Raw genomic sequence first — 27,428 nt, forward strand, 5'->3', positions numbered from 1 at the left:
GTTCTTTTCTTCCTAAGTCAAACCATTTTTTATATTCTGTATTTTTATCCTTACCTCTAATAATACACTGTTGCCTGATAATTAGAATTTATCTTGGCCAAGAATGATCTATTAAAAGATGAGAGTGATTTTCTCTTAAGACATTATAATTCAGAGTGATCACTAATGAAAAGTTGTAAAGTCCAGAATGCTTTTTTTTTTTTTTTTGAAGATTTTATTTATTTATTTGACACAGAGAGAGATAGTGAGAGCAGGAACACAAGCAGGGGGAGTGGGAGAGGGAGAAGCAGGCCTCCCACAGAGCAGGGAGCCTGATGCGGGACTCAATCCCAGGACCCTGGGACCATGACCTGAGCTGAAGGCAGATGCATAACGACTGAGCCACCCAGGTGCCCCAGAATGCTTTTAATACTACTGTCACTTACCTCATTTTCTTGTGTAAGTTAAATATTTCATTCCTAAGGCTTTTTTTTTTTTTTTTAAGATTTTATTTATTTATTTGACAGAGAGAGACAGCAAGAGAGGGAGCACAAGCAGGGGGAGTGGGAGAGGAGAAGCAGGCTTCCCGCTGAGCAGGATGCCCGATGCGGGGCTTGATCCCAGGACCCTGGGATCATGACCTGAGCCGAAGGCAGACGCTTAACGACTGAGCCACCCAGGCGGCCCTTTCATTCCTAAGGCATTCTTGCAGTTCTATCAGGGTTGGAAAAACCATGCTTAATCCACTTCTACCTTTATGGCATACTATATTTCTGTGAGAAATATGAGAAAAAACATATGCTTATTTTTGTTTTTTCCCTCTTTTTACTTTAGGTTATGTCAATGGCTTTCTCACAGAAGAATCCCAAGAATCAATCAGAAACTTTGAATTGGCTATCAAATGCAATCAAAGAATTTGGTTTTTCTGGGTAAGTCAGAAACAAATCAGGTACAAAATAATTAAATATTGTGACTATCTCTAACTAGTGATTCTTTTTGCTGTAGCTGTCTCTGCTATTTCTGAGACACCAGAGCTGGGTCGGCTAATTTACATAAAACAAAACTACCTTTGTTCCTCAAAAGTCTGTATTGGCTCATGGTCCTGCATTTTCATGTCCACTAACATTAGAGCTCTCTAAGTTATTTCTCCTTAAGTATTAATAACAATCCCTCAGAAAAGCCACTTCCAAGGATTTCTAGTCAAATATATTTTGAAATTACTACATATAATCACATTTGTTTAGAGACCTATCATGCATGTTGGTGAATTAAAGTCTCTCAAGGTCATGCAACAGAGAAGCTTGCCTAACTTTATTTTTTATTATTATTATTATTTTTATTCATTCGAGACACAGAGATACAGAGAGAGAGAGAGAACACGAGCAGGGGGAGAAGCAGAGGGAGGGGGAGAAGCAGGCTCCCCACTGAGCAGGGAGCCCAGCGCGGGGCTCTATCCCAGGACCCTGGGATCATGACCCAGGCGCCCCAGCCTAACTTTATTAACCCACTGTTTCCCAAACTTGTTTGCATATTGAACATATTTGTTTATTTAACAAAATTTTATAGAGCTTACTTTATGCCAGGCACTTTTTTTTTTTTAAGATTTTATTTATTTATTTGAGAGAGAGAGAAGAGATAGCAACAGAGATAGTGAGAGAGAGTAGTAGTATGGAGGAGAGGGAGAAGAAGGGCTTGATCCCAGGACCCTGGTCATGACCTGAGCTGAAGGCAGACACTTAACTGACTGAGCCACCCAGCCTCCCTTATGCCAGCCACTTTCTAAATAATAATTCGTTTGATTTAATTCTCATAAAAACCATGTGAGGCATTGTTATTCCCATTTTATGCATGTGGAAACTGGACACACAAAGCTTGAGTAATCTGTCCAAGTCACAGTTCCGAAGTGGCAAAGCCAAGATTTGAATCCAGGCATTCTGGTTCCAAGAGAAAGTACTATAACTGCTATACTATGCTGCCTTTCTCTGTGCCATGCTGTTTTTTACAATATACTTCTTAATGTGTTACAAAATAGTTTTCTAGGGACGCCTGGGTGGCTCAGTCAGTTAAGTGTCTGATTTCGGCTCAGGTCATGATCTTAGGGTCCTGGAGTCGAGCCCCTGCATCAGGCTCCTTGCCCATCAGAGAGTATATTTGTCCCTCTGCCCCTCACCCTGCTTGTACTCTCCCTCTTTCTCTCTCAAATAGATAAAATCTTTAAAAAAAAAAAAACACCAAAAAAACCCAAAATAGTTTTCTACATTCTACCAAATAAAGAAATACTATTCTATAAGTTATTCAAGTGACATTCAAGCAAAGACACAATTGTTTGGGAGCACCTGGGTGGCTCAATCAGCTAAGCGTCCAACTCTTGGTCTCAGGTCATAGATCTCAGGGTTGTGAGATCAAGCCCTGTGTTGGACTTCATGCTCATTGGGAAGTCTGCTTGAGATTTTTCTCTCACCCTCTCCCTCTGCCCCTTTCGCACTCCCGCATACGCTCGCTCACTCTCTCTGGAATAAAATAAAATCTTAAAAAGAAATAAAATAAAAATAGCAAGGAGTGATTGTTCTTCAGTAGGTAGTAGAGGGGAATGAGTTGTCGGGGGGGCAGTGGGAGGAGAAAAGATGGGAGAAAGAACTGAGCCAGGTCACATTGGGCCTCAGAGTTTTGAGTTAGTTGGAAACCATTAGATGGTTTTAAGCAGAAGAGTAATAGGATCATTTGGACTGTAGTCAGAATAAATAGTGAGGATCGAAAAGACTAATTAGTCCTATCAAGAAAATATACTGGCTTGGACATAGTTTGTAGAAATGGAAGTATTAGGACGCAGAATGTATTTGGAATATCGGAATAGGAGTGGCGCCTGGGTGGCTCAGTCGTTAAGCGTCTGCCTTCAGCTCAGGTCATGATCCCAGGGTCCTGGGATCGAGCCCCGCATCGGGCTCCCTGCTCCACGGGAAGCCTGCTTCTCCCTCTCCCACTCTCCCTGCTTGTGTTTCCTCTCTCGCTGTGTCTCTCTCTGTCAAATAAATAAATAAAATCTTAAAAAAAAAAAAAAAAATCGGAACAGGTTACTGAGTATAGGAAAGAGAGGAGTCAAGGATGGCCTGAGCGAATGGAAGAATAATGTGGCTCTTTACTGAGGTAGGAAAGACTGGAAACAACAGCATTTGGGTTTGGGGTGTGGACAGTCAGGAGTTTTGGTCTTGACAGATGTGGGACATCTACTATACATTCAAATGGAAGTGTTACAAAGGCTGTATGGATATACAAATCTGAATTCAGAAGAGGGGTCAACACTGGGGTTTAGGAGTAATGAGCTTGTAGACAATATTTAATGTTCCCTGTCAGTGACTGGAGAGAGAGAATAGGTGAGACTTGGGGACATAGCCAAAGGGAGCCAGTCCTGGAGTCTGGCTTTATAAAACTCTTGAGTATTTTGAGAGTTTCATTTATTTGTTTTTAATTCTAAATGTTACTTCTTTCAGATTGAATGTGAAAGCTTTTATTAGCAATGTGAAGACAGCTCTTGCTGCAACAAACCCAGTGAGTACATACCACATATGTAGGAACATTGCAGCCATCTTTGTGGTTCTGTTCTCATTTGCAAAGTTCTTTTTGTTCTGTCTGACAGGCTGTGAGGACTTCGGCCATCACCCTGCTTGGTGTGATGTACCTGTATGTTGGTCCCTCTTTGCGAATGTTCTTTGAGGATGAGAAGCCTGCCCTTCTATCCCAGATAGATGCAGAATTTGAGAAGGTAAAGATTCCAAAAATGATATAGTCCATTGGTAGACTTGAGAATACTCATAATAGTTAAGTTTAAGCTTTTAACCCTTTAGAATGAGGAATATATATGTATTTGCTTTTATATGCATAAAGTATCCCTAGGAAGAATTCATAAGAAATTGATGGCTTTGTCTATGAGGAGGGCGACTGGATAGCTGTGGCATGGGAGGGGAGATTTTCCTCTTTTGTCTCTTGTACCTTTGGAATATCAAACATTTTTATTGTATTGCCTATTCAGAAAGTATATCAACATTTAAAATTGTTTTAAATAAAAAAAACTTGGCCTTCCTTGAATAAACTTTATAATCAAAATTGCTGGGTTTGGGCAGACTTGCTTCATATTTATTGGGCATCTAAGTCAAAAGACAATTTCATGATTGAAAAGTCGTCAGATTCTAGTAGGTTTGTATAAAAATACCTTTTGCCATATAGTCTCAAATTTGGGATCTAAGTAGGAATTAAAATATGTACTGTGTAGGGGTCCTTGGGTGGCTCAGTCAGTTAAGCGTCTGACTTTTGATTTTGGCTCAACTCATGATCTCAGGGTTGTGAGATCAAGCTCAGGGTTGTGTCAGGTTCTGTGCTGGGTGTGGGGCCTGCTTAAGATTCTCCCTCTCCCTCTGCCCCTTCCCCCCTTTCTAAAAATAAATACATACATACATACATACAGTGTAGTTTATAAATATTAAGTAGTATGAAGGAATAGGAAAGTTTGACATAGGCGCATTCTCTAACTTGTTTGCTCTCGTACCATTCATCAAGTTCATTAGCCTCACTGATTTGTTTGTGTGTAGATGCAGGGACAGAACCCACCTGCTCCAACCAGAGGGATTTCTAAACACAGCATAAGTGGTACAGATGAAGGAGAAGATGGAGATGAACCAGATGAGGTGGGCACTGATGTTGTGGATCTTTTGCCGAGGACAGAAATCAGGTAGGTTTATTGCAAATGGTTTATTGGATTTATGTAGTGAAAAAAAAAAATTTTTTTTTTGGTAGTGAATTCTTAATGGTACCTTCTCTTCCTCGGTCAAGAGTACTTCTGTGACATTATTTCTTTAGGAGTCTGGAATTAAGGATTCTGTCTTCTGCTTTTTCAGTGATAAAATCACTTCAGAGTTGGTGTCTAAGATTGGTGACAAGAACTGGAAGATCAGGAAAGAAGGCCTGGATGAAGTGGCAGCTATTATCAATGAAGCAAAATTTATCCAGCCGAATATAGGTGAACTGCCAACTGCTTTGAAAGGCCGACTCAATGATTCAAATAAAATCTTGGTACGTAGAACATGTGCCTGTGTAGAACATGTGCCTGTTCTTTTTCTCTCCCTCCCCTCTTCCCTGCAGGAAGTTCCTTTTCAGTAATCTTCACCTGCAAAAAAAAATGAGTGGCCACTTCATTTGCTTTGAACTAGAATTCCTTTAATTTCTTAAGTGTGCCTCAAGATAGGTTGGTAGGTGGCAGGTTTATTTATCAAATTTTCATGGATGTCAGATTTGCTTTTTATAGAACTCTAATATTAAATATCCTTATATAAAACTCTGTTATATGCATAAACACGTTTAATTTCTAATTTTTAAATTTGGGTTTTTATGTCAGGATTTTCTTAAACTAGGCTTTACCTTACTTTAAAACAATAAAGCACTATCCATTCTGGTCTAAAATTCTAATACTCCAGTGTTATGAACTAATGATAAAAGGACAGGCCACTGCCTATAAATTATTCATAAGCTAATTAGAATAGCATCATAACAAACTGACTACCCTGTCTTTCAAGTAGGCCCAAAACTTCTAGTGCACTGACTACTTAGCAGCAAACTTGGAAAACTTGGAACACTGTTGCTCCTGGTTTCATCATCAAGTGTTGGCTCTTTCCCACTTAGGTGCAGCAGACGTTGAATATCCTCCAGCAACTGGCAGTAGCCATGGGCCCAAATATCAAGCAACATGTGAAGAACTTAGGCATCCCTATCATCACAGTCCTTGGAGACAGCAAGGTAAACCTGACTCCTGACCACAACTCCCTCTGGAATAGGCCAGCCACATTCTTGGGCTAAGACCAATTCTCAGTGTGTGTAAGAGTACACATAAACAGTCTATAAACAGTCTATATACTATATTCCTCCTATAAACATTAGGAGGAAAATAGTAAACATCTGTACCTCCCAGGCAGTATGAAGGTGAACAGTTATGTCACTCGCCTTGTGACCCTTAGATAAGTTATTTATTTTCTTCGAGGTTCAGTTTCTTTATCTATGAAATTTCATTCTTACAGAACTAAATAAGAATCTGTACATAAGGTACCTGTTACTGTCTCATACAGTATGCACTCAAAAACTGTTGGCTATTACGATTCTGACATCATCGTTATAAGTACTGTTATGAAGAGTGAATACGTTCATGAATTTTGGGGTCATGTATTTATTTTCTTCCTTGTTCTCCTGAACTGCTGGAGCAGGATCTTCTAGTACTTCAATTTCACAGTCCTAGAATTAATCTCCTCGAAAGTTGCAAGCCTCTTATATTTAGCCCTAGATTGAATATTTGCATGTGTCTTTTTTTGTGTGCAATTCATTTAATATGAGGAATTGGGGTATTTTAATGTTTTTCATGTCAATAAGTCCTCATTCTGTGAACGCAAGTTAATATGAAAACATAAGTGTTCAGGCAAATTGTTAGTAATTTCAGTCTAACTGTTAGGAGTTCTCTACCCTGTGGAGTTACATTCTTTATAGATAATCATGGACATAACAGCCCCCAGAGCTTCAGAAAATAAAACCTCTGAGTTTATTCCCCTTACGTGATACTTTATGCCCAGGTCATTGTTTTTGCCTAATTTTTTTTTTTTTTTTTTAAAGATTTTATTTATTTATTTGACAGAGAGAGAGACAGCGAGAGAGGGAACACAAGCAGGGGGAGTGGGAGAGGGAGAAGCAGGCTCCCCACAGAGCAGGGAGCCCGATGTGGGACTCGATCCCAGGACCCTGGGATCATGACCTGAGCCGAAGGCAGTCGCTCAACCGACTGAGCCACCCAGGCGCCCTGTTTTTGCCTAATTTAACTGAGTACAGGACCTTACAGTTGGAGTTTTATGTTTCTTCTTTACTTTGGATTTTCAGTACAACCATAGAACTAGATTCTGTGTCAGAAAAGTTGATTCCAAGTATGTTCATGTGGACCTTAGAGAAACCTCCGTTGTTCGTGTTCCCAAAGTAACAAACTGTTTCACTCCCTACCTCCAAACCATAACTGATGTTATCTTTACTAATTCTCTTCTCTGTTTAGAACAATGTTCGGGCAGCTGCCCTAGCAACTGTGAATGCTTGGGCAGAACAGACAGGCATGAAGGAATGGCTAGAGGGAGAAGATCTTTCTGAAGAGCTCAAAAAGGAAAATCCTTTTTTGAGGCAAGAGGTAAGTATTACAAATATAATGTGCTTTACTCATGACAGATTTTACCTTCTTAGAGGTCCGGACCTACCTAATAAATATGCTTGTATGAATAGAATGAGTTTCATTATGAAACAGTTAATAAAATGAAACCAAATTCCTGAAGCTTTTATACTCATGTGCCTCTTTTTCTCTCCCCCCCCCCCGCTTTGATATCCGTAGATAAAACACTAAACCTCAACCTAAACCTTCCATCCTATACAAACATTAACTCAAAATGGATTGTGGACTTAAATGTAGAACATAAAAGTATAGAACTTTTATTTTACTTATTTTTTCAAAATGGTGTTTGAACTTATGACCCTGAGATCAAGACCTGAGTTGAAATCACGAGTTGGTCACTTAACCAACTGAGTCACCCAGGCACCCCAAAACTATACAACTTTTAAAGATAATATCGGTGAAGGGCGCCTGGGTGGCTCAGTTGGTTAAGCGACTGCCTTCGGCTCAGGTCATGATCCTGGAGTCCCGGGATCAAGTCCTGCCTCGGGCTCCCAGCTCAGCGGGGAGTCTGCTTCTCCCTCTCCCTCTCCCCCCTCTTGTGCTCGCTCTCTCTCTCAAATAAATAAATAAAATCTTTAAAAAAAAAAAAAGATAATATCGGTGAAAAACATCAGGATATAGAAATGCTTCAGGCAAAGAATTCTTAGACTTGACTCCAAAACCACAATCCCATCAATGGAAAAAATTAATAAATTAGACCTCATAAAAATTAAGAATTTTATTCTGCAAAAGACCATGTGAAGATAATGAGAGGTAGCTACACCACAGGAGAAAATATTTGCTAACTCAGCATCCAACAACCATTATCTAAAACATGGAAAGAATTCTCAAAGCAGTTTAAAAAAAAAAAAAATAGTCTAATTAGAAGATGGGCAAAAGATGGGGCTCCTCCTTGCTGACTCAGTTGGTGGAGCATATGATTCTTGATCTCAGGGTCATGAGTTTGAGATCCATGTCGGGCATAGAGCCTGCTTAAAAAAAAAAAAAAAGAAAAGAAAATGGGCAAAAGACATGAACAGATGTTTCATTGAAGAGAAGATGCAGGTGGTAAATAAACCCGTAAAAGTTATTCAATATTATTAGCCATAAGGGAAGTGCAAATTAGAACTACAGTGACACATCACTCTACAACTATCAGAATTACTGAAATAAAAAAATAGTTTTAACACAAATGCTGGCAAGGATTTGGAGAAATTTTAACACTGCTGGAGGAAATGGAAAATGGTACAGCCACTTTAGGAAAAGGTTTGGCAGTTTCTTATAAAACTAAACATGTAGAGGGCACCTGGGTGGCTCAGTCAGTAAGTGTCCAACTCTTGATTTCGGCTCAGGTCATGATCTCAGGGTCATGAGATTGAGCTCTGTGTCGGGCTCAGTGGGGAGTCTACTTGGGATTCTCTCTTTCTCCCTCTCCCTCTGCTTCACTCCCCACTCATGTGTACATGCCCTCTCTCTCTTTCTAAAATAAATAAATCTTTTTTTAAAAATCCCAAAACTGAACAGTTACTATATGACCCAGCAGTTGTGATCTTGTGCATTTATTCCATAAAGATGAGAATTTATGTCTACATAAAAATCTATACACGAATGTTCATAGCAGCTTCATTCATGATAATCAAAAACTGGGGGACAGCCCAGATATCCTTCGACAGGTGCAAGGTTAAACCAACTGTTGTACTTCCATGTGGTAATACTATTTAGCAATAAAAGAATCACTGATACGGGCAACAATTGAGGGAAATCACCAAGGAATTACGTTGAGTGGCAAAACCCAACTCCAAACAGTTACATGCCATATGATTCCATTTGTGGGATATGTTTGAAATGACAAAATTTTAGAAATGGAGAACAGATTAGTAATTATCAGGGATTGGAATGGGAGAAGGGAGATGCCTGCGGTTATAAGGAGGTAACCTGAGGGATCCTTGCAATGGAACTGTTTAAAATCTTGACTGTGGTGTCAGATGTAGTAACATATATGTGATCAAACCATAGAACTAAATATACACACAGACACAAATGAGAACAGCAAAGCTGGGCAGTCTGAACAGGATCAGTGGATTGGATCAATGTCAGTATCCTGGTTGTGAAACTACAGTATAATTTTATAAAGTGCTACCGTTAGAGGAAACTGAGTGCATGGGATCTCTGTATTATTTCCTATAACTCCATGTGGCTACAATGATCTCAAAACTTCAATTAAATAAATACAGTTATGAATTATTTGGGAGGAATAGAGAAAAACTGTCGATATAGGGCTGAAAACAGAAGTCCTGGTAGACCTTGTCCTCTCCTGATCAAATAAATGTTCTGCATCTTCTCTAGCTGAGTAATTCTTAGAATTTTTTTTAAAAGATAAATGAAAGATTTTCATCTGTAAAATGAATTAAGAACTATTAAAGCTTGGGAGGGAGTGCCTGGGTGGCTCAGTCGTTGGGCATCTGCCTTCGCCTCAGGTCATGATCCCAGGGTCCTGGGATCAAGCCCCGCGTCAGGCTCCCTGCTCTGCGGGAAGCCTGCTTCTCCCTCTCCCACTCCCCCTGCTTGTGTTCCCTCTCTCGCTGTGTCTGTCTCTGTCAAATAAATAAATAAAATCTTAAAAAAAAAAAAACAAAAAAAACTATTAAAGCTTGGGGCGCCTGGGTGCCTCAGTCAGTTAGGCGTCTGCCTTTGGCTCTGGTCATGATCTCAGGGTCCTGGGATCGAGCCCCGCATGGGGCTCCCTGCTCTGCAGGGAGCCCACTTCTCCCTCTCACTCTGCCTGCCGCTCCCCCTGCGTGTGCTCTCCCGCTCTGTCAAATAAATAAAATCTTTAAGAAAAAACAACAACAACAACTATTAAAGCTTTATAGTTTAATGCCCAAGTGTGGTCTAAAGAACCGTGTCCTGGGGCACCTGGGTGGCTCAGTCGTTAAGCCTTTGGCTCAGGTCATGGTCCTAGGGTCCTGGGATCGAGCCCTGCGTCGGGCTCCCTGCTCCACGGGAAGCCTGCTTCTCCCTCTCCCACTCTCCCTGCTTGTGTTCCCTCTCTCGCTGTGTCTGTCTCTGTCAAATAAATAAATAAAATCTTAAAAAAACAAACAAAAACCGTGTCCTTATCTTAAAGAAAATTGTCATCTTTGCATATATCATTTAAATATAGCATTGTTCTTGAACAATGAAAATTACTGATTTTATATTGGAAACTTGAGTGTAAGAACTAATTCAGTGTTCGGTACTGATGCAGTCATTAAGCCTAAGATTATAAGTAATAAGTTTCCCCTTGAAGTGTGTAACCGGTCTTTATTTCTTTTGGCAGCTTCTGGGCTGGCTGGCTGAGAAACTACCGACTCTTCGTTCCACCCCCGCAGACCTTATCCTTTGTGTTCCTCATCTTTACTCGTGCCTGGAAGATCGCAATGGAGATGTGCGGAAGAAGGCCCAAGATGCCTTGCCTTTCTTCATGATGCATCTGGGATATGAGAAAATGGCCAAGGCTACCGGGAAACTAAAGGTACTATTTCTTGTGGTTGCTGCTCTTAAAAGCCATTAGAAAAATATTGAACATGAGTATATATAGGCAAGAGATCATATTACCGCCTAGGAGTTTCACTTGAAACCCCAGTGAGAGCAAAAATATGTTGAACTCCCAAGAACCTGACTCTGCAGGGACAAAAGTTGTGACCTTCTAGAATGGTAGCTAATTTAGTATGACTTCATAATGTGTGTTACTTCTCTTGCACTGTGTGCTGCCTCCCTTACTTCATAGGTATTTCAAAACTGGGAGCTCAGTGATGTGTTTGACAGCAGCTCTGTTAGTAAGCATACTATGAGTGTATCATGTATGTGGCCTCTCACTTCTGTTATGTTGTCTCCCTAGCCAACTTCTAAAGATCAGGTATTGGCCATGCTAGAAAAAGCCAAAGCTAATATGCCAGCCAAGCCTGCTGCATCTGCTAAAGCAACTTCCAAACCAATGGGAGGGTCAGCTCCAGCCAAATTCCAGCCAGCTTCAGGTAACTCTATTTTGAGAGGGTTAAGGGGGAAGGAAGTAGCCCAGGGGAACTCTAAAAAGAAATCCAGCCTTCATTTCTTACCGTATTTCCAAACAGCTTAAATCCTAGGCCCTCCTGCCTTCCCTCCCTCTCTTCCTCCCTCCTCACCCTTCTACCACAAACATTTGTCAAGTTTTATGCTAGGAATTGTGCTGAAGGTATGAAGATGCTTAATTTGGTTTACAATTCCAAAAAGGGGTTTCGGAATAGCACATTGAAATACTCCAGAAAGTGAGTGTTCCATCCTATTTTTAAGGTTTCCATACATTTTCTGCTATTGGATATAATAGAGGGGGAACTGGGACCATCTAGTCTAATCCCCTTTATTAAGAGATGAGGAAACCCTAAAGATTAAGTGACTGGCACAAGGACAGCCAGTCAGTGCCTAAACCAGCATAGAATTCCTCTTCCTCATTCCCAGATGAGTTCTCCTACTGCAGTGCCTATTTGCCGATTCATTCTCTTACTAATCTTTTAGAGGAAATTCTTGATTTCCTCACACTAATGTTATAATTCCATCATGTATAAGTAAAACTCTAATCTGTAACCACTTCTTCTCTAGACTTAACTACTTAAATAAAATATTATTCTTTTTAATGGGGTAGAAACTATTCATGCTATAGAGTTAGAAATTGTACATGTGCAAAACTGTTGGTATCTACATATATATTCAATTACAACGTTTGTTGGAATCTTGCTATATGGTAAATACTGAGTACCAAAGATGACAGACCCTACCCTTAAGGAAGTATCAATCTAAAAGGTTTTTTTAACTGTTATGTAGAAAATAGTTTTAAAACTTCAGCTTAACTGTTGGCAAAGTAGATGTAGATTGAGTTAATTTCTTAGGGTTATGCTTAAAAAAGGAAATTAGGCAGAAAAAAAGATTAGGAAAAAATCTAATTGAAAATACTTTCTAAATTGACACATTTAAAGCTGTAGGCTTTCTCATCAGTATGTATTTAACCTGCTCAGAATAAAGTGATATTAGTTAGAGTTTATATTTATAGTAGATGCCTTTTTTTCTCAAAGCACCTGTTGAAGATTCTGTTTCCAGCACTGTAGAAACCAAGCCTGATCCGAAAAAGGCCAAAGCTCTAGGAGTTTCCTCTAAAGCAAAGGTATGCTAGCTCTGCATACTTAGATGTAGAATTGCTTTTAAGTGTGTTTTATATGCTGAGTCATTCTTTTAGGAAAGATCATATTATGTATGAAAGAACATTACTTTTTTTTTTTTTTTTTTTTAGGACTTTATTTGAGAGAGAGAGCGCATGAATGAGAGCACAAGTAGAGGGAGAAGGAGAAGCAGACTCCCCACTAAGTAGGGAGCCTGATGCGGGGCTTGATCCCAGGACCCTGGAATTATGACCTGAGCCAAAGGCAGATGCTTAACTGACTGAGCCATCCAGTCGCCCCTACTGTTTTTTTGGCTTTTTTAAAGATTTATGTATTTATTTGAGAGAGAGCAAGCCCAAGCCAGGGGAGGGGCAGAGGGAGAGAATCCTCAAGCAGATTCCCTGCTGAGTGCAGAGCCCGACGAAGGGCTCCATCTCATGACCTGTGAGAGCCTAACCTGAGTCAAAACCGAAAGTTGGACATTCAGCTGACTGAGCCACCCAAGTGCCCCCGCTACATTTATTATTACATGCTTATATAGAATGGGCACTCTGGCCATTTGTTTGAATATTATTTGTTTCCTTCCCTTTGCCTGGTCCTTTAACTCAGTGAGTTAATTTAAATAGATAATTATCTTCGAAATTGTCCAGTTGAAGCTGTTCTTTTCCTATCCTCCCTACTGTCCTCATACCAAATTTAACAAGTGCTTATTTTAGTATTTTGATCACAAGTGCTTTGAAGTATTTTTGACACTATTCTTAATGCTGTCCTTTTTTCCCCCAGTCTTTTGTAGTTTGCAAAGCAGTTTCACATAAATGATCTCATATTTGTTTTAACTGAATGACTTCAGTGTTTGAACTAGAAATTCTGGCCTACTAGAAATAATGGGCTCTTGCTACATTTATATTAATAATTAATAATGGTTACGGTTTTGAAATTCAAGTTTTACTTTAAATACATATTCTCAGTTTTCACTATTTTCTTTCCATCTGATACAAAGATTTAGAATCTTGGATTATTTTTCAAAACCACTTTAATAATTTAAAATGTTTCTAGCGGGGTGTCTGGGTGGCTCAGTCGTTAAGCGTCTGCCTTCGGCTCAGGTCATGGTCCCAGGGTCCTGGGATCGAGCCCCGTATCGGGCTCCCTGCTCTGCGGGAAGCCTGCTTCTCCCTCTCCCACTCCCCCTGCTTGTGTTCCCTCTCTCACTGTGTCTCTCTCTGTCAAATAAATAAAATCTTTAAAAAATAAAAAAATTTAAAAAAATGTTTCTAGCAAGTTTCTCTAGAAACAGGTTCAGAGAATCTCTAGTTATAATGATGTGATAGAGAAAGATTTTATATGCAGAGAAACAGAAAAGCTTTCTTGACTAAGACATGTGTAAATGCCATTCAAAATGTCAATTATTAATATGGAAAGCTGTAAGTGGTGTTGAAGATTTCAGGAAAGAAAGGAGCTGTCCAGGGGTGCTTGGGTGGCTCAGTCGGCTAAGCAGCTGCCTTTCAGCTCAGGTCATGATCCCAGGGTCCTGGGATCGAGCCCCATGTCAGGCTCTCTGCTTAGCAGGGAGCCTTCTTTTCCCTCTCCCTCTGCCTGCCGCTCCCCCCTGCTTGTGCTCTCTCTCTCTCTCTTTTCCTCTCTCTCTGTCAAATAAATAAAATCTATTTTAAAAAAAACCAAAGAACGGAGCTGTCCAATAAACAGTCTGTGACCCAGACCAATGATACATAATAGTTTTCCAACTATATTACATGCCAGTACAAGGTAACCCACTTGAGTTATGTATTTGAGAATGTTACTTGAGAATGTATTATTAAAAACATTTCTGGGGGCTCCTGGGTGGTTCAGTAGGTTGGGCATCCGACTCTTGATTTTGGCTCAGGTTGTGAGATCAAGCCCTGGTCGGGCTCCGTGCTCAGGGCGTGGAGCTGCTTAAAAGATTCTCTGCCACCCCTCCCACCCCCCACCGGCTCACACTCCCTCTTAAAAAAAAAAAAAATTTTAGTGGGGCGCCTGGGGGGCTTAGTCGGTTAAGCATCTGACCCTTGATCTCAGCTCAGGTCTTAATCTCAGGGTCATGAGCTCAAGCCCTGTGTTGGGCTCCATGTTGGGCATAGAGTCTACTTAAAAAAAAAAGAAACAAACATGTTTCTGGAAATGTACAGAAAGTTAGTATGTGCAAGATTCTGTGGCTCATCTGTTTCTTTCATGGGGAATATAACGTTGAGAGTGTCTGTTTTATAGAGAGCCCGCTTACCGGGCAGTAACATCATATTCCCAAGGACGAGTAGCCTAGCTAACCAGTGTTCCCTGAACCTTGGCTGTAGAGTGCACAAGGAAAGAAAGTGCCCAGCAAAACCAGCTTAAAGGAGGATGAAGACAAATCTGGTCCTATTTTCATTGTTGTTCCAAATGGAAAAGAGCAAAGAATGAAAGATGAAAAAGGATTAAAGGTAAGGAAGGGACAAGAACCTTCAGGAGTTTTTGGCTTTGTTTTGTTTTGTAATCAAGAACCATTTTACTGTCTGGAATTCATTTCATTGTGAAATACCTAATAATGAACTGGGTCTTTTGCTAATTATAGCTTGTTTCTCTTAGGTTTATGGGAGTATTAGTTACTACAAAAGGAACTATAGAATGGAGCTATTGCCTATTCTTCCTCCAAATGGAAAGAAACAGAAATTGTTTTAATTTTTATAATAAAAAAATGGAAAATATTAATTGATTTTTATCAACTACACATCTGTAGTAGGGTACTTGTTTAATCCTTCTTGTACCTGATACCTCAAAAGACAGATCTGGTGACTATCTGTCTAATTCATTTCTCTTTTTATGTTATTTTGGTATTTTTAGGCAGTTAAATTTTTTTGTCAGAATACATGTTTAAAAAAAAATTCAAGCAGTATGAAAAGTACAGAGTGTAGTATAAGAAGCATGTCTCCCCCTAGTCCCCCTCCACAGGGAAGATACTATTGCCAGTATTTTTGTGCATTACTCCAGAATTATGAATATTTCGTACTATATAGTTATATATGTATAAATGTATAGTGCTTTTTACACACAGGAACATGCAGTACTCTTTGTTCTGTATTTTGCTTTTTTCTTTTAATGATGTTTGAAATATCTTAAAGGTCATTACATAACTGTGTGCATATATCCATTCATTCTCTTTATTGGTACATCATGTGTATGTACCTTTCTTTATCCCCAACCCACAATATAAACATTTAGGTTTCTTCTAGTCTCCCACTATTATAAACTATTCTGCCGTGAGCATTTTGAATGTAGGTACTTGTACACATATGTGAATATATCTTTATTAAACTCCTACTAGAATGTATGTACGTATTTAACTTTGATAGATATTACAAATTTTCCCTTTATTAAAATTGTACCAGTAGTATCCACCATGTTCTACAATAAGAGAGCATTGATTTTTCTATTGAGAATTGCTGAATTGAAGATGTTAAGAGTTAACCTTCCAGAAGTATGACTGCTTGATAATATATTTTGCATTCATATTTAATTACAAATTAATCTTGTCGAATTTTAAAATCCTATTATATTGATTTCTGCAGCTGCTTTAAATAGAATTCTCTACCTCATTTCAGTTGAACATCTTATCATCCCTTTCCCTGTTTTTTTTTTTCAGGTGCTGAAGTGGAATTTTACTACTCCACGGGATGAATACATTGAGCAACTAAAGACTCAGATGTCTAGCTGTGTGGCTAAGTGGTTACAAGATGAGATGTTTCACTCAGACTTTCAGCATCATAACAAAGCCCTTGCTGTCATGGTTGATGTAGGTTTACAGTAGATAAATACACGTGTATCTCAGATCCATGAAAATACTGAGCCTTGTGAAATAACCAGAAGTTAACGTGACTTGAGAAGGAACTAGAATACACCATGTTCTTTGGCTTTAGAGTTATAGTATTACTTGATAGAATAAGTGACTGTCATAATTGTAGGTCTTAAATAGAATCTTAAAAATCTGTTTTCTTCTTGGACTCTAGTAAAATCTATAATGTACTTACCTAATAGAACTCAAATTTTTATACAGTCTTATTTGTCTTCTGTTTTAAGCACTTGGAGAGTGAAAAAGAGGGTGTTATTGGTTGCCTGGATCTTATCTTAAAGTGGCTTACCCTGCGGTTTTTTGACACCAATACAAGTGTCCTGATGAAAGCCCTAGAATATTTAAAATTGCTCTTCACCCTGCTAAGTGAGGAGGAGTATCATCTTACTGAGAATGAAGCATCTTCCTTCATCCCCTATCTCATCCTCAAGGTAATGCATTGTTCTCATTCTGGAAGACTGCCCAAGTTCCCAGCTGACCTCAGTTCCCATCCTTTATTCCCTCTCCCTCTTCCATTTATTCTGTGATGATACCTTTCACCGCTCGTTCCCGTGCCCCTGTTTTTCCAAGATGTGTGACGCATGGAAGGACCCTTTGCTACTCAGGAACTGCCTCAGTCGTTATTTTCCTTGTCGACTAGGTTGGAGAACCAAAGGATGTCATTCGTAAAGATGTCCGTGCCATCCTGAACCGGATGTGCCTTGTCTACCCAGCCAGCAAGATGTTCCCCTTCATCATGGAAGGAACCAAATCCAAGAACTCTAAGCAAAGAGCAGGTGAAGCAACAATTTAAATTGAGGCGTGAGTCTGTGCAGCAGTGACCTCGAAAAGAAATAGTTTGTAGATGAACCGAGGACATTTCAGTGTCTGTGTGGTTGATTCCAACCTTCCGATTTGGACTGTGGGAGTGATGAGTTGCACACTGGTGGAGCCACAGTATCAGGTGATACAGGCACTGCTCAGTACCACCCTGCTGACAAAATCAAGTGCACAGGGGCCATCTGACTCACAGGCATCCCTTTCTTCCAGGAGCACTCGCTGTAATAGTATTATTATATGATTGTGTGTGTGTGTGGTTTTTTTTAAGATTTTATTTATTTGACAGAGCACAAGCAGAGGGAGAGAGAGGGAGAAGCAGGCTCCCCGCTGAGCAAGGAGCCTGATGTGGGACTCGATCCCAGGACCCTGGGATCATGACCCAGGCTGAAGGCAGCCGCTTAACTGACTGAGCCACCCAGGCGTCCCTGATTGTGTGTTTTATCAGAAGGCAGTAAACAAGGAAAAATTCTAGGCAGAGCCAGAATAAGATTTTAGTTCTTCATGTATGCCAAGGAAAATGTATCTAGTAAAGATAGGTCTCGGGGCGCCTGGGTGGCTCAGTTGTTAAGCGTCTGCCTTCGGCTCAGGTCATGATCCCAGGGTCCTGGGATCGAGCCCTGCATCGGGCTCCCTGCTCCGTGGGAAACCTGCTTCTCCCTCCCTCCCCCTGCTTGTGTTCCCTCTCTCGCTGTGTATCTCTCTGTCAAATAAATAAATAAAATCTTAAAAAAAAAAGGTCTCTAAGCCGGAATATGTGTTGGGTCTCATTAATCTAACCTTTCTTCCCCATCAGAGTGCCTGGAAGAACTGGGGTGTCTGGTCGAGTCCTACGGCATGAATGTTTGCCAACCAACCCCAGGGAAAGCCTTAAAGGAGATAGCGATTCACATAGGAGACAGGGACAACGCCGTGCGCAACGCTGCCCTCAATACTATCGTCACTGTGTACAACGTACACGGGGATCAAGTGTTCAAGCTCATCGGAACTGTGAGTGACTTCTCGCTGAACATTGTCAGCATGTTGTGAATTGTTAGGAGTCCCCTTTCATACCATCGCAACTCTAAGTTTTTACCACTTTTTATTATAAACTCAACCCACCTGTGTGTCCTTGAGTCCACATAAACCCTTGGGGGGGGTGTCTGATCGTTGTAGGACATTTATGCTATGTCTTACTGGAAACCAGATTTTCTTTTCTGCACCTTCTCCTCATACAGTTTGCTTTAGAAACAAGAGCTGTTTTTGAATCCTATCCTGAACTAGTCTGGGATTTATGTTCTACCTAGAAATCTGCTCTGTAATTTTTAGTGCATTTAGTTTTTAGTGAACAAGTACTCACGTGTATAATGTAGATCTGGTACCTGTCAGAGGAGAGGAGCCATAAGCCACACTCTGCAGACCCATCAGGTGCTGCTTCTGATTGCTGACTTTGAGCCGGGGCCACTCATGGTTGTACCTCAGTCCACTCCAGTGACCTCCGAGTATTACATATATTTACACAGTTTTTTATACATTTTTACCTGGATTAATCTGTTTACATCCTCACTACAGGTCAGTGAAGGAGATAAAGCAGATGGGAATTTTACAGATGATCAGCAGGGAAGCTTCTAGCCTTTCATTCACATAGTTAGTGCTGACACAGCAAGTATGAGGAAGCGTCATTTAATCTTGGACCTTTTCTTTTTTTTTTTTTTTTTTTTTTAAGATTTTTTTTTTTTTTTTGAGACAGAGAGAATGAGAGACAGAGAGCATGAGAGGGAGGAGGGTCAGAGGGAGAAGCAGACTCCCTGCCGAGCAGGGAGCCCGATGCGGGACTCGATCCCGGGACTCCAGGATCATGACCTGAGCCGAAGGCAGTCGCTTAACCAACTGAGCCACCCAGGCGCCCAATCTTGGACCTTTTCATTTGTAGTTCCTAATAGCCTTTCCTTTTGTATCCTTGCCTTCTTTCGTAGATTCTCGTATTGTAACAGGTTTTAACAATAGTTGATTTTAAATGTAGCTAGTGTTTTGAAAATAAACTTACCCCAACATAGTAGGTTCTGCTTGCTTCAATATGTGAATGGATATTGACTCTTGAGTCTTCCAGTTAAATTTTTTAAATTCTCCTCATATCCTGGTAGAGGGGTGTACTAATAATAAATTCAATTTGGCCTCTTTTTACAGCTCTCTGAAAAGGATATGAGCATGCTCGAGGAGAGGATTAAGCGGTCAGCAAAGAGACCTTCGGCTGCCCCAGTAAAACAGGTGGAGGAGAAACCTCCGCGCACTCAGAGCGTAAACTCCAATGCCAACATGCTGCGCAAGGGACCAGCCGAGGACATGTCCTCCAAACTCAAGTATGTAGATGGAGACAGTTGTCTAAGAACATCTCGGTGGCCTTTGCCTCATGTGCTTAATGCTTATCCTGTAACATAATCTTGAGTTCCTGTAGCCATTACCATGCATGCCAGAGTGTCTGGGGAAATGTCTTGTAACCAAATGTTTAATTCTTCAGTCTTCATTGTCTTTGTCTTTGTCTCAAAACCACTTCTAAATAGTCTTGTGCCTTCTTTCACTGCTTTTCCGTGGACAGAATTATGTATCGCACTTATAGGATGTAAGTACTGCCTGCTAATTTCTCATTAGCAGGGCTCTTATATCTTTCTAACTTCTGACTTGGATTCATCCCCTCTGGAGGGCGATTGGTTTAGAGTTTAGGTTAGAGGGTGTCCATCAGTATCCCATGAATCAAGCCTCCCCAGAAGTCCACTGGCTAGCAGAAGTGGCAACTCAGTGTCGTGGCGAAATTATTGGTTCACCTTTGTCCTTGTGTTATACCTGGCCATGCTCAGGTTCCTATTCTTCAGATAAAGCTAATAGGTAAAATGCATGCAAACCAGAATTGGCATAGGGACTCAAAATACTGCCTTCTGAGCAAGACAGCTCTCTTTTGGGCTATGTCCATTATCTAATGTTAACCAACTTGAATTTGGAAACCTTAAATACAGATTGCTTGGATGTAACACTGGCTCTGACCTGTCAAGAGTGAATATTCCTAAAAAGAGATGACTGTCCCTCAAAGTCTAAAGTATACCGAGCACTGCATGGAAGAATGCTTATGATTAGAAAAACTTAGAATACTGGTTAATTTGGCAGAAAAGAACCAGCCAGCCTAGATTTTTCTTAAATTTTTGCCCAAGTAGAGAGCTTTGAGTCAGTATATTTTATTAATTATTTTCTGCCCCATCTGGAATAGCAGTACAAGGTTTGTTGGCTTTAGTGAACTAGAGAGAATACTTATAATTTGGAAGGTACTGTAAATACAAGGTAAAATGATCTGCTTCGTGAGCCAGAGTTGTTGCCCATTGAAGGCACTTGCTTAGACTCAAGGACTTAAATCATTCAGGGGGGCTGAAACCAGAAGTTGAATATCTGTCTTGAAGCTTTGGGGCAACTGGCAGTGTGACTCTTGCTCTTTGGTTCAGAAGTCTCTTTAGTTCAGGAGCCTCCTTTTGCTTTCCTTAGCCAAGCCCGAAGCATGAGTGGGCATCCAGAGGCAGCCCAGATGGTGCGCCGAGAATTCCAGCTGGATCTAGATGAGATTGAGAATGACAGTGGTACGGTCCGATGTGAAATGCCAGAGCTGGTTCAGCACAAACTGGATGACATTTTTGAACCGGTCCTTATTCCCGAACCCAAGTAAGTTAATCTCTTTCATTTAAGTGTCAGCAGTGCATGATCATGAGAGTGCATACGTGGAAAGAGCTTTCTGTGTAGTCACAATTTTTTAGAACTGATTACTGTATGGCTGGTGACAGTTCTTTTACTCAGACCTGGAGCTAGTGGAGAACTGCGTAATTCCAACTCACTGGGATGTCTTGTAACAAAGATTGAATTTTTTCCCTTTGCTCTGCTCTCTAGAATCCGGGCTGTTTCTCCACACTTCGATGACATGCACAGTAATACAGCATCCACAATCAATTTCATTATCTCCCAAGTAGCCAGTGGTGACATCAACACGAGCATCCAAGCTCTGACACAGGTAATGGGGGTATGACCCCTGACAGTAATTCCATTGGCAGCAGAGGCTGGACGAGTGGTGGCTGCATACAGGTCACAGAGTTAAAGGAGGTAGGCAGCGTTCAGCACTGCCCTGATGAAAAAGTGCACAGGGACCACTTAGTGTCATCACTTGCTTCCCAGGAGGTGGCTCTCATAGATCCTTGCTCTTTATGCTTGCATTCATTCACCAGAGGCTGGAGCTACAGCGCTGAGTAAGTAGGGACCAAATCTCATGGAACTTACTTACTAGTGGACAGAGAAAATAAGTAAACAAGAAAATATCAGATAAGAGCAACTACTGTGTAAATAGAACTCAAATGGGGTGATCAGAGAGAGGAGCTGAATAGTTACTTCGATTGGTGGTCAGGGATGCAAGCAGAGGGAACAGCTAGTACAAAGGCTATCGGGTAGGAATGAGTTTGGATATTCAAGGAAACGATTCAAGGCCCATGTGCCCAGAGCAGAGTGGGCAAGGGGGAGAATGGTACAGAATGAGATTTGAAAGGTGGACAGAGATCACATCATGTAGACCTTTAAAGCCCCAGGGTGTAGGTTGTTTGGATTTTAAGTGTGATGGGAAACCATTAGAGAATTTTGAGCAAAGAAGCTACATGTTTTTTACAAATCATTCTCTTCTGCTTCCGTTTCCTAACAATCTAGTCCTAAAGCCAGTAAGTTGGTAGAGCAAGGTAGGCATCCACCTTGTGGCAAGGTGGTGAGGGTGGGGAACCATCGTGGCCCAGTTGCAAGGGTCTCAGAGCCCAAGTGTTGTGAGGATGGTGTCATATAGGAGCGGTGATGCAGAGTCAGGAGTCAGAGCCCAAGCAGGGTGAAGAGGATGTCATGCAGGTGGCCACTCTGGCATGATAGTAGGATCCCAGGCAAGGTGAGGAGGATATCCATGTGTGTTGCAGGGGGCGGGGCAGCATGCAGGTGGCTCAGAACGGGGAGTCAGAGCTGAAGCAGTAGACATCTGCATGGGGAAGGACTGGGGGCAGAGATGGGAGATCGGTTACATACAGAGGGATTATTCAAAGAAATAGAAGGAAAATAGAAGCCACGTTTTTTTTTTTTTTTCTTTTCTTTTCTTTTTTAAGATTTTATTAGAGAAAGCATGAGCAGGGGCAGAGGCAGAGGGAGAAGCAGACTCCCCACTGAGCAGGGAGTCCCAACTCGGGGCTCGATCCCAGGCCCCCCAGGATCATGACCTGAGCCAAAGGCAGACGCCTAACCGGCTGAGCCACCCAGGCTCTCCTGAAGCCATGTTTCTTACTGTCCGAAAAGAGCACTACAAATGTGAAAGGAAAGCAAAATAGAATAAACTCTGGCATTGGACCAGAATTAGATTAGATGTGTCAGTATGAACTCATGATTTTCAATACAGCGATGTAGAAATAAATATCAGTGTAAATGTATGTATATGTGTGGTATAAATGTATGTTACAGGTATACATGTATATATATATAATACACATATATTCCCTAATTCTTTTCATTGAAAGGACCTGAGAACAGCAATACCCCAACAGCAACAAGCACCCCCAAAACTTGGCTTCTAAATACCATTTTCCACTAAAAGGGAATGAGGGCTCCTTGGAGAAGGGGTAGATTCTAGGGCTGAATTAGAAAAAGTACAAGATAATCCTGGAATATCGTATTGTACCTGACAGTAAGGATAGGCTCAAAGAATGATAGGGACATGTCAGAAGGACCCGGTGGCCAATTGTTTGAACAGGGGACAGTTTGAGCATCAAAATCAATAATGATAGTAATGACGTATAACCCAGTGAACTGAATAAAATTCAGGAAATAGATTCAATAAAATTTAACAAAATAGGAAACCCCAAGTCCATGTCCATGTAAATTAAAAATTTAAAGAAAAATGAGATAGTTTCATAGTACCTCCCCACAAAATACAAAGGACTAATATACAAAGTGTAACTAAGAAATACAAAATACTTTTGAGTAATTTGACAGTACAGAAGCTTAGCAGACACCAACTTGAAGTGCTCAAAGTGAACATCAGTATTAGGACAAGATAAAATCATGTGCCACCTTGTAGGATCCAGTGAGAATTCAGCATCACTTTGCTGACATTCCTAATGTCATCTGATCATGAAGAAACCTCAAAAAAAATGCAAAACTAAGGGATATTTTACAACCGTCAAGGTCAAGAAAGTCAAGGAAAGACTGAGGATTGGTCTAGACTGAAGGGAGATTAAGAGACATGACTAACTAAATGCAGTGCATGATTCTAGACTGGCCTTTAGCTATGAAGAACGAGATCAGGGCAATTGGAGTAAATGGAATGGGGCCTGAGGATTAGACTGTAATAACGTCAATACTAATTTCCTGATTTTGTGTTGCCTCCTGAGTATGAAGGAGAATGTCCTTGTGACAAAGAAATACACAGTAAAGTGTGAAATGGGCATGGAGCATCACATTGACAACTTACTCTCAGCTGATTCGGGATTTTATAAGTTCTTTTACAATACTTCCGACATTTCTATAATGTTTGAACTTTATTTTTACTGGAAAATGTCTCTCTGGCCACTCTCTCAAGACCAGATCTGTTAGAAAGCTATGACTGAAATTCATATGAAAGATATTATCACGTGCACTAGGATTATCACAATGGGGAAGAAAAGTGGATGGTTCCAGGGTATCTTTCATAGGTAGTGTCCACAAGATTTGGAGACAGATGGGTTGTGAAAAGTAAGCTAAGAAAAGAATCAAGAGTAACTCCATGATTTTTGGCTTGAGCACCTGGGTGGATGGATAGTGGTGCTGAGAATGGGGAAGCTGGAGGAAGAACAGTCTTGAGAAGTTGGAAATTAAGAGCTCTGTCTTTGCTGTGTTGAGTTTGAGCAGCCAGTTACACATCTCCACGAAGACAGATGGCTGGAAATAGGAGAATTGGGAATCTTAGTACAAGATTTTTGCTACTGTTTGACAAATAGTCTCCTGTTAACAGTTTTAACCTTGGAGGGACTCTAGAAAATAGTGACTTGAATACATGCATTCCTGCTGTCTTTCTCTATCAACTTCAGTCCAAACCCATCTGCCTTTTCTGAGCAGAGGAGCTGCTGGGTCATGTAGGTGGTATCTGAAGTATATACAAGTGTCAAGCTCCATCTAGTACAAGTAATGAGCCTTTTCCACATATAGGCCTTCAGGAAAACCTGAAGTTCAGTAGTGCAGAACCCGGGGAAGACAATCAAAACACCAAAAATCCTGGAAAGAGATCTCTTTCATCCAGGGAGACCAGCAGATCCCCTAAAGAAAGGACAATGGTGGTTTATATGAGTGTTAATAGAAGGACCTGGTGTTCTCCTTGGCCCCCAGGGAACTATAGGTTGCTGAACAAAAAGGCTGAATTCACTGTCAGGCTGGGAAGTCTCTAGCTTTTGTACCTTCAGAGACAGAAGAGCAGAAGTGCCTGCCCTTGGTGCCATGTGACTAGCTGGCATACCACAAACTTAGAAGGGCAGGAACTGCTGTGTCTCCCATTCTCAGATTGCCACAATTGAGGATTTCCAAAAGGCAGACCCAAGAATGAGTCCTGACTAGGTAAAGAATAATAATGAACCACACCATAAGAGACCCAGTAATTGGGAAGAAGAATGAAACAAAATAACCAGAATGGGAATCTCCTAGCACAATGAAACTGCTGGCGGGGACAAGATGACCACAGGGGAGGGGAGCAGGGTGTGGGAAGAGTACTTAAAGAGGATTTATTATTACATATAAAGATTCTCTCTAGCAAAACAAAAAACAAACAAAAAAATACATGGTTTTAGAATTTTAGGGGCGCCTGGGTGGCTCAGTCTTTCTGCCTTCGGCTCAGGTCATGATCCCAGGAGTCCCACATCGGGCTCCCTGCTCTGCGGGAAGCCTGCTTCTCCCTCTCCCACTCCCCCTGCTTGTGTTCCTGCTCTCGCTATCTCTCTCTGTCAAATTAATAAATAAAATCTTTAAAAAAAAAAAAAAAAGAATTTTAAAATTTAGTAGATGGTCTGAAGGGAGAGGATGATCACTACAGAAAGCAAATTAGTGGTCTAAGTGACAGGGGTGACAAGACCATTCAGTGGGGAAAGGACAGTCTTATCAACAAATGAAGCTGGGAAAATGGATATCCACATGCAGAAGAATGAAGTTAGACTCTTATGCTGTATACAATAATTAACTCAAAACGGATCAAAGACATAAGTGTCATAGCCAAAGCTATAAACTCTTAGAAGAAAACGGGGGAGAGGGGTGTCTCCTTGCGGCAGTGGCAGCTCGAGATCGGAGTATGGGTCATGGCAGGACAGGTATTTAAAAAGTTTCTTCCCCTCTTGGCCCGAGTTTTAGTTGAAAGGAGTACAGCCGAAACTGCTACCAAAGAAGGCATTTTGCTTCCAGAAAAATCTCAGGGAAAACCATTACAAGCAACAGGAGTCTGTTGGATCAGGCTCTAAAGGAAAGAGTAGAGAGATTCAACCAGTTGGCGTGAAAGTTGGAGATAAAAGTTCTTCTCCCACAATATGCAGACACCAAAGTAGTTCTAATGACAAGGATTCTTTTTTTTTTTTTTACATTTATTTATTTGAGAGAGAAAGAGAGCAAATGAGGAGGGGTAGAGGGAGGGAGAGAATCTCAAACAGACTCCCAGCTGAGTGTGGAGCCCTACACAGAGCTCAATTCCATGATCCTGAGAACATGACCTGAGCCAAAATCAAGAGTCGGAAGCTTAATTGACTGAGCTATCCAGGCACCCCAAGGATTATTTCTTATTTAGAGAATGTGACATCATGTAGACTGAAATAAGCCATTATTGAAATGGCATTGCGTGAAGCTGCTCATTCCAGTGAAGTTGTGAAATCTTTCATCAGGTGAATAATTTCCATGTCTCACTTTTATAATAACCTAAAAAAAAAAGGAAAAAAAATACCATAGAGGAAAATCTTCATGATACTGGATTTGGCAGTGAATTCTTGAATATGACACCAAAAGCAATGTCAACAAAAAAAAAAATAATTAAATTGAACTTCATCAAAATTTAAAAGTTTTTTTGTTTTTTGTTTTTTTTTTTTAAAGATTTTATTTATTTATTTTAGAGACAGAGCACAAGAGGGGGGAGCGGGAGAGGGAGAAGCAGACTCCCTGCTCGGCGGGAAGCCTGCTTCTCCCTCTCCCACTCCCCCTGCTTGTGTTCCCTCTCTCACTGTGTCTTTCTCTGTCAAATAAATAAAATCTTAAAAAAAAAAGTAAAAAGATAGCCCACAGAATGAGAGAAAAGATTTGCAAATTATATACGATAAGGGATTAATATCCAGAACACAGAAAGAACTCCTACAACTCAACCACAAAAAAAAAATGGGCCAAGGACTTAAACTGACATTTCTCCAGTAAGCACATGAAAAGTTGTTTGCCATTTTTAGTCATCAGGGAAATGCAGATCAAAACCACTTCACACTTGTTAGGATTTTTTTCTGAAAATGGGAAATAGTAACTGTTGGCAAGGATGTGGAGAAATGGGAACTTGTGTGCCTTGCTGGTGAGGACATAAAATGGTGCAACCACTATGGAAAACAGTCTGGCGGTTCCTCACAAAGTGAAACATAGACGTACAATAAGATCCAGCAATTCTCCTCCCAGAAAGCAGGGACCCAAACAGACAGTTGTGCACTGGTGTTCATTGCGTTATTCCCAGCAGACAAAAGGTTTGGAAAACAAGAGTCCATCAGCAGATGAACAAACAAAATGTGGTGTGTACGTACAATGGAATATTATTCAGCCATAAAGATGAATTCTTTTTTTTTTTAAAGATTTTATTAGAGAGCATGAGAGGGGGGAGGGGCCGAGTGAGAAGCAGACTCCCCGCTGAGCAGGGAGCCTGATGTGGGACTCAATCCTGGGACTCCAGGATCATGAGCTGAGCCGAAGGCAGTCACTTAACCAACTGAGCCACCCAGGCACCCAAGATGAGTTAAATTCCTTTTTTTTTTTTTTTTTAAAGATTTTATTTATTTATTTGACAGAGAGATACACAGCAAGAGAGGGAACACAAGCAGGGGCAGTGGGAGAGGGAGAAGCAGGCTTCCCGTGAAGCAGGGAGCCCGATGCGGGGCTCGATCCCAGGACCCTGGGATCATGACCTGAGCCGAAGGCAGACGCTTAACGACTGAGCCACCCAGGTGCCCCTAAGATGAATTAAATTCTGATGTATGCTGTAACATGGATAAACCTTGGAAACATTATGCTCCATACAATAAGTCAGGCACGAAGGGACAAATACTGCATGATTCCACATATATGAGGTCTCTAGAATAGGCAGATCCATGGAGAGAGAAAGTAG

The 27,428-nt window shown here is 40.9% G+C and overlaps 1 protein-coding gene and 1 non-coding gene across 2 annotated transcripts in view; both read left to right on the plus strand.

Annotated features, from left to right (window-relative positions):
• Positions 1-27,428, plus strand: part of CKAP5 (cytoskeleton associated protein 5) — a 100,759-nt gene that overhangs the window by 60,083 nt on the left and 13,248 nt on the right. Inside the window, 18 exon segments of the mRNA XM_021685418.1 lie at positions 814-908; positions 3,468-3,525; positions 3,614-3,739; positions 4,563-4,702; positions 4,869-5,043; positions 5,650-5,763; positions 7,052-7,180; positions 10,518-10,712; positions 11,079-11,214; positions 12,286-12,374; positions 14,697-14,822; positions 16,022-16,171; positions 16,456-16,659; positions 16,869-17,004; positions 17,841-18,034; positions 19,211-19,383; positions 20,552-20,725; positions 20,948-21,068. Of these exon segments, the coding sequence (XP_021541093.1) occupies positions 814-908; positions 3,468-3,525; positions 3,614-3,739; positions 4,563-4,702; positions 4,869-5,043; positions 5,650-5,763; positions 7,052-7,180; positions 10,518-10,712; positions 11,079-11,214; positions 12,286-12,374; positions 14,697-14,822; positions 16,022-16,171; positions 16,456-16,659; positions 16,869-17,004; positions 17,841-18,034; positions 19,211-19,383; positions 20,552-20,725; positions 20,948-21,068 (2,535 nt within the window).
• Positions 17,129-17,239, plus strand: LOC123326334. Its single transcript, XR_006541038.1, has one exon. It is a non-coding gene; the product is annotated as a small nucleolar RNA SNORD67 (small nucleolar RNA).

Source organism: Neomonachus schauinslandi, chromosome 11 (genome assembly GCF_002201575.2).
Source record: "Neomonachus schauinslandi chromosome 11, ASM220157v2, whole genome shotgun sequence".
Lineage (NCBI taxonomy): Eukaryota > Metazoa > Chordata > Mammalia > Carnivora > Phocidae > Neomonachus > Neomonachus schauinslandi.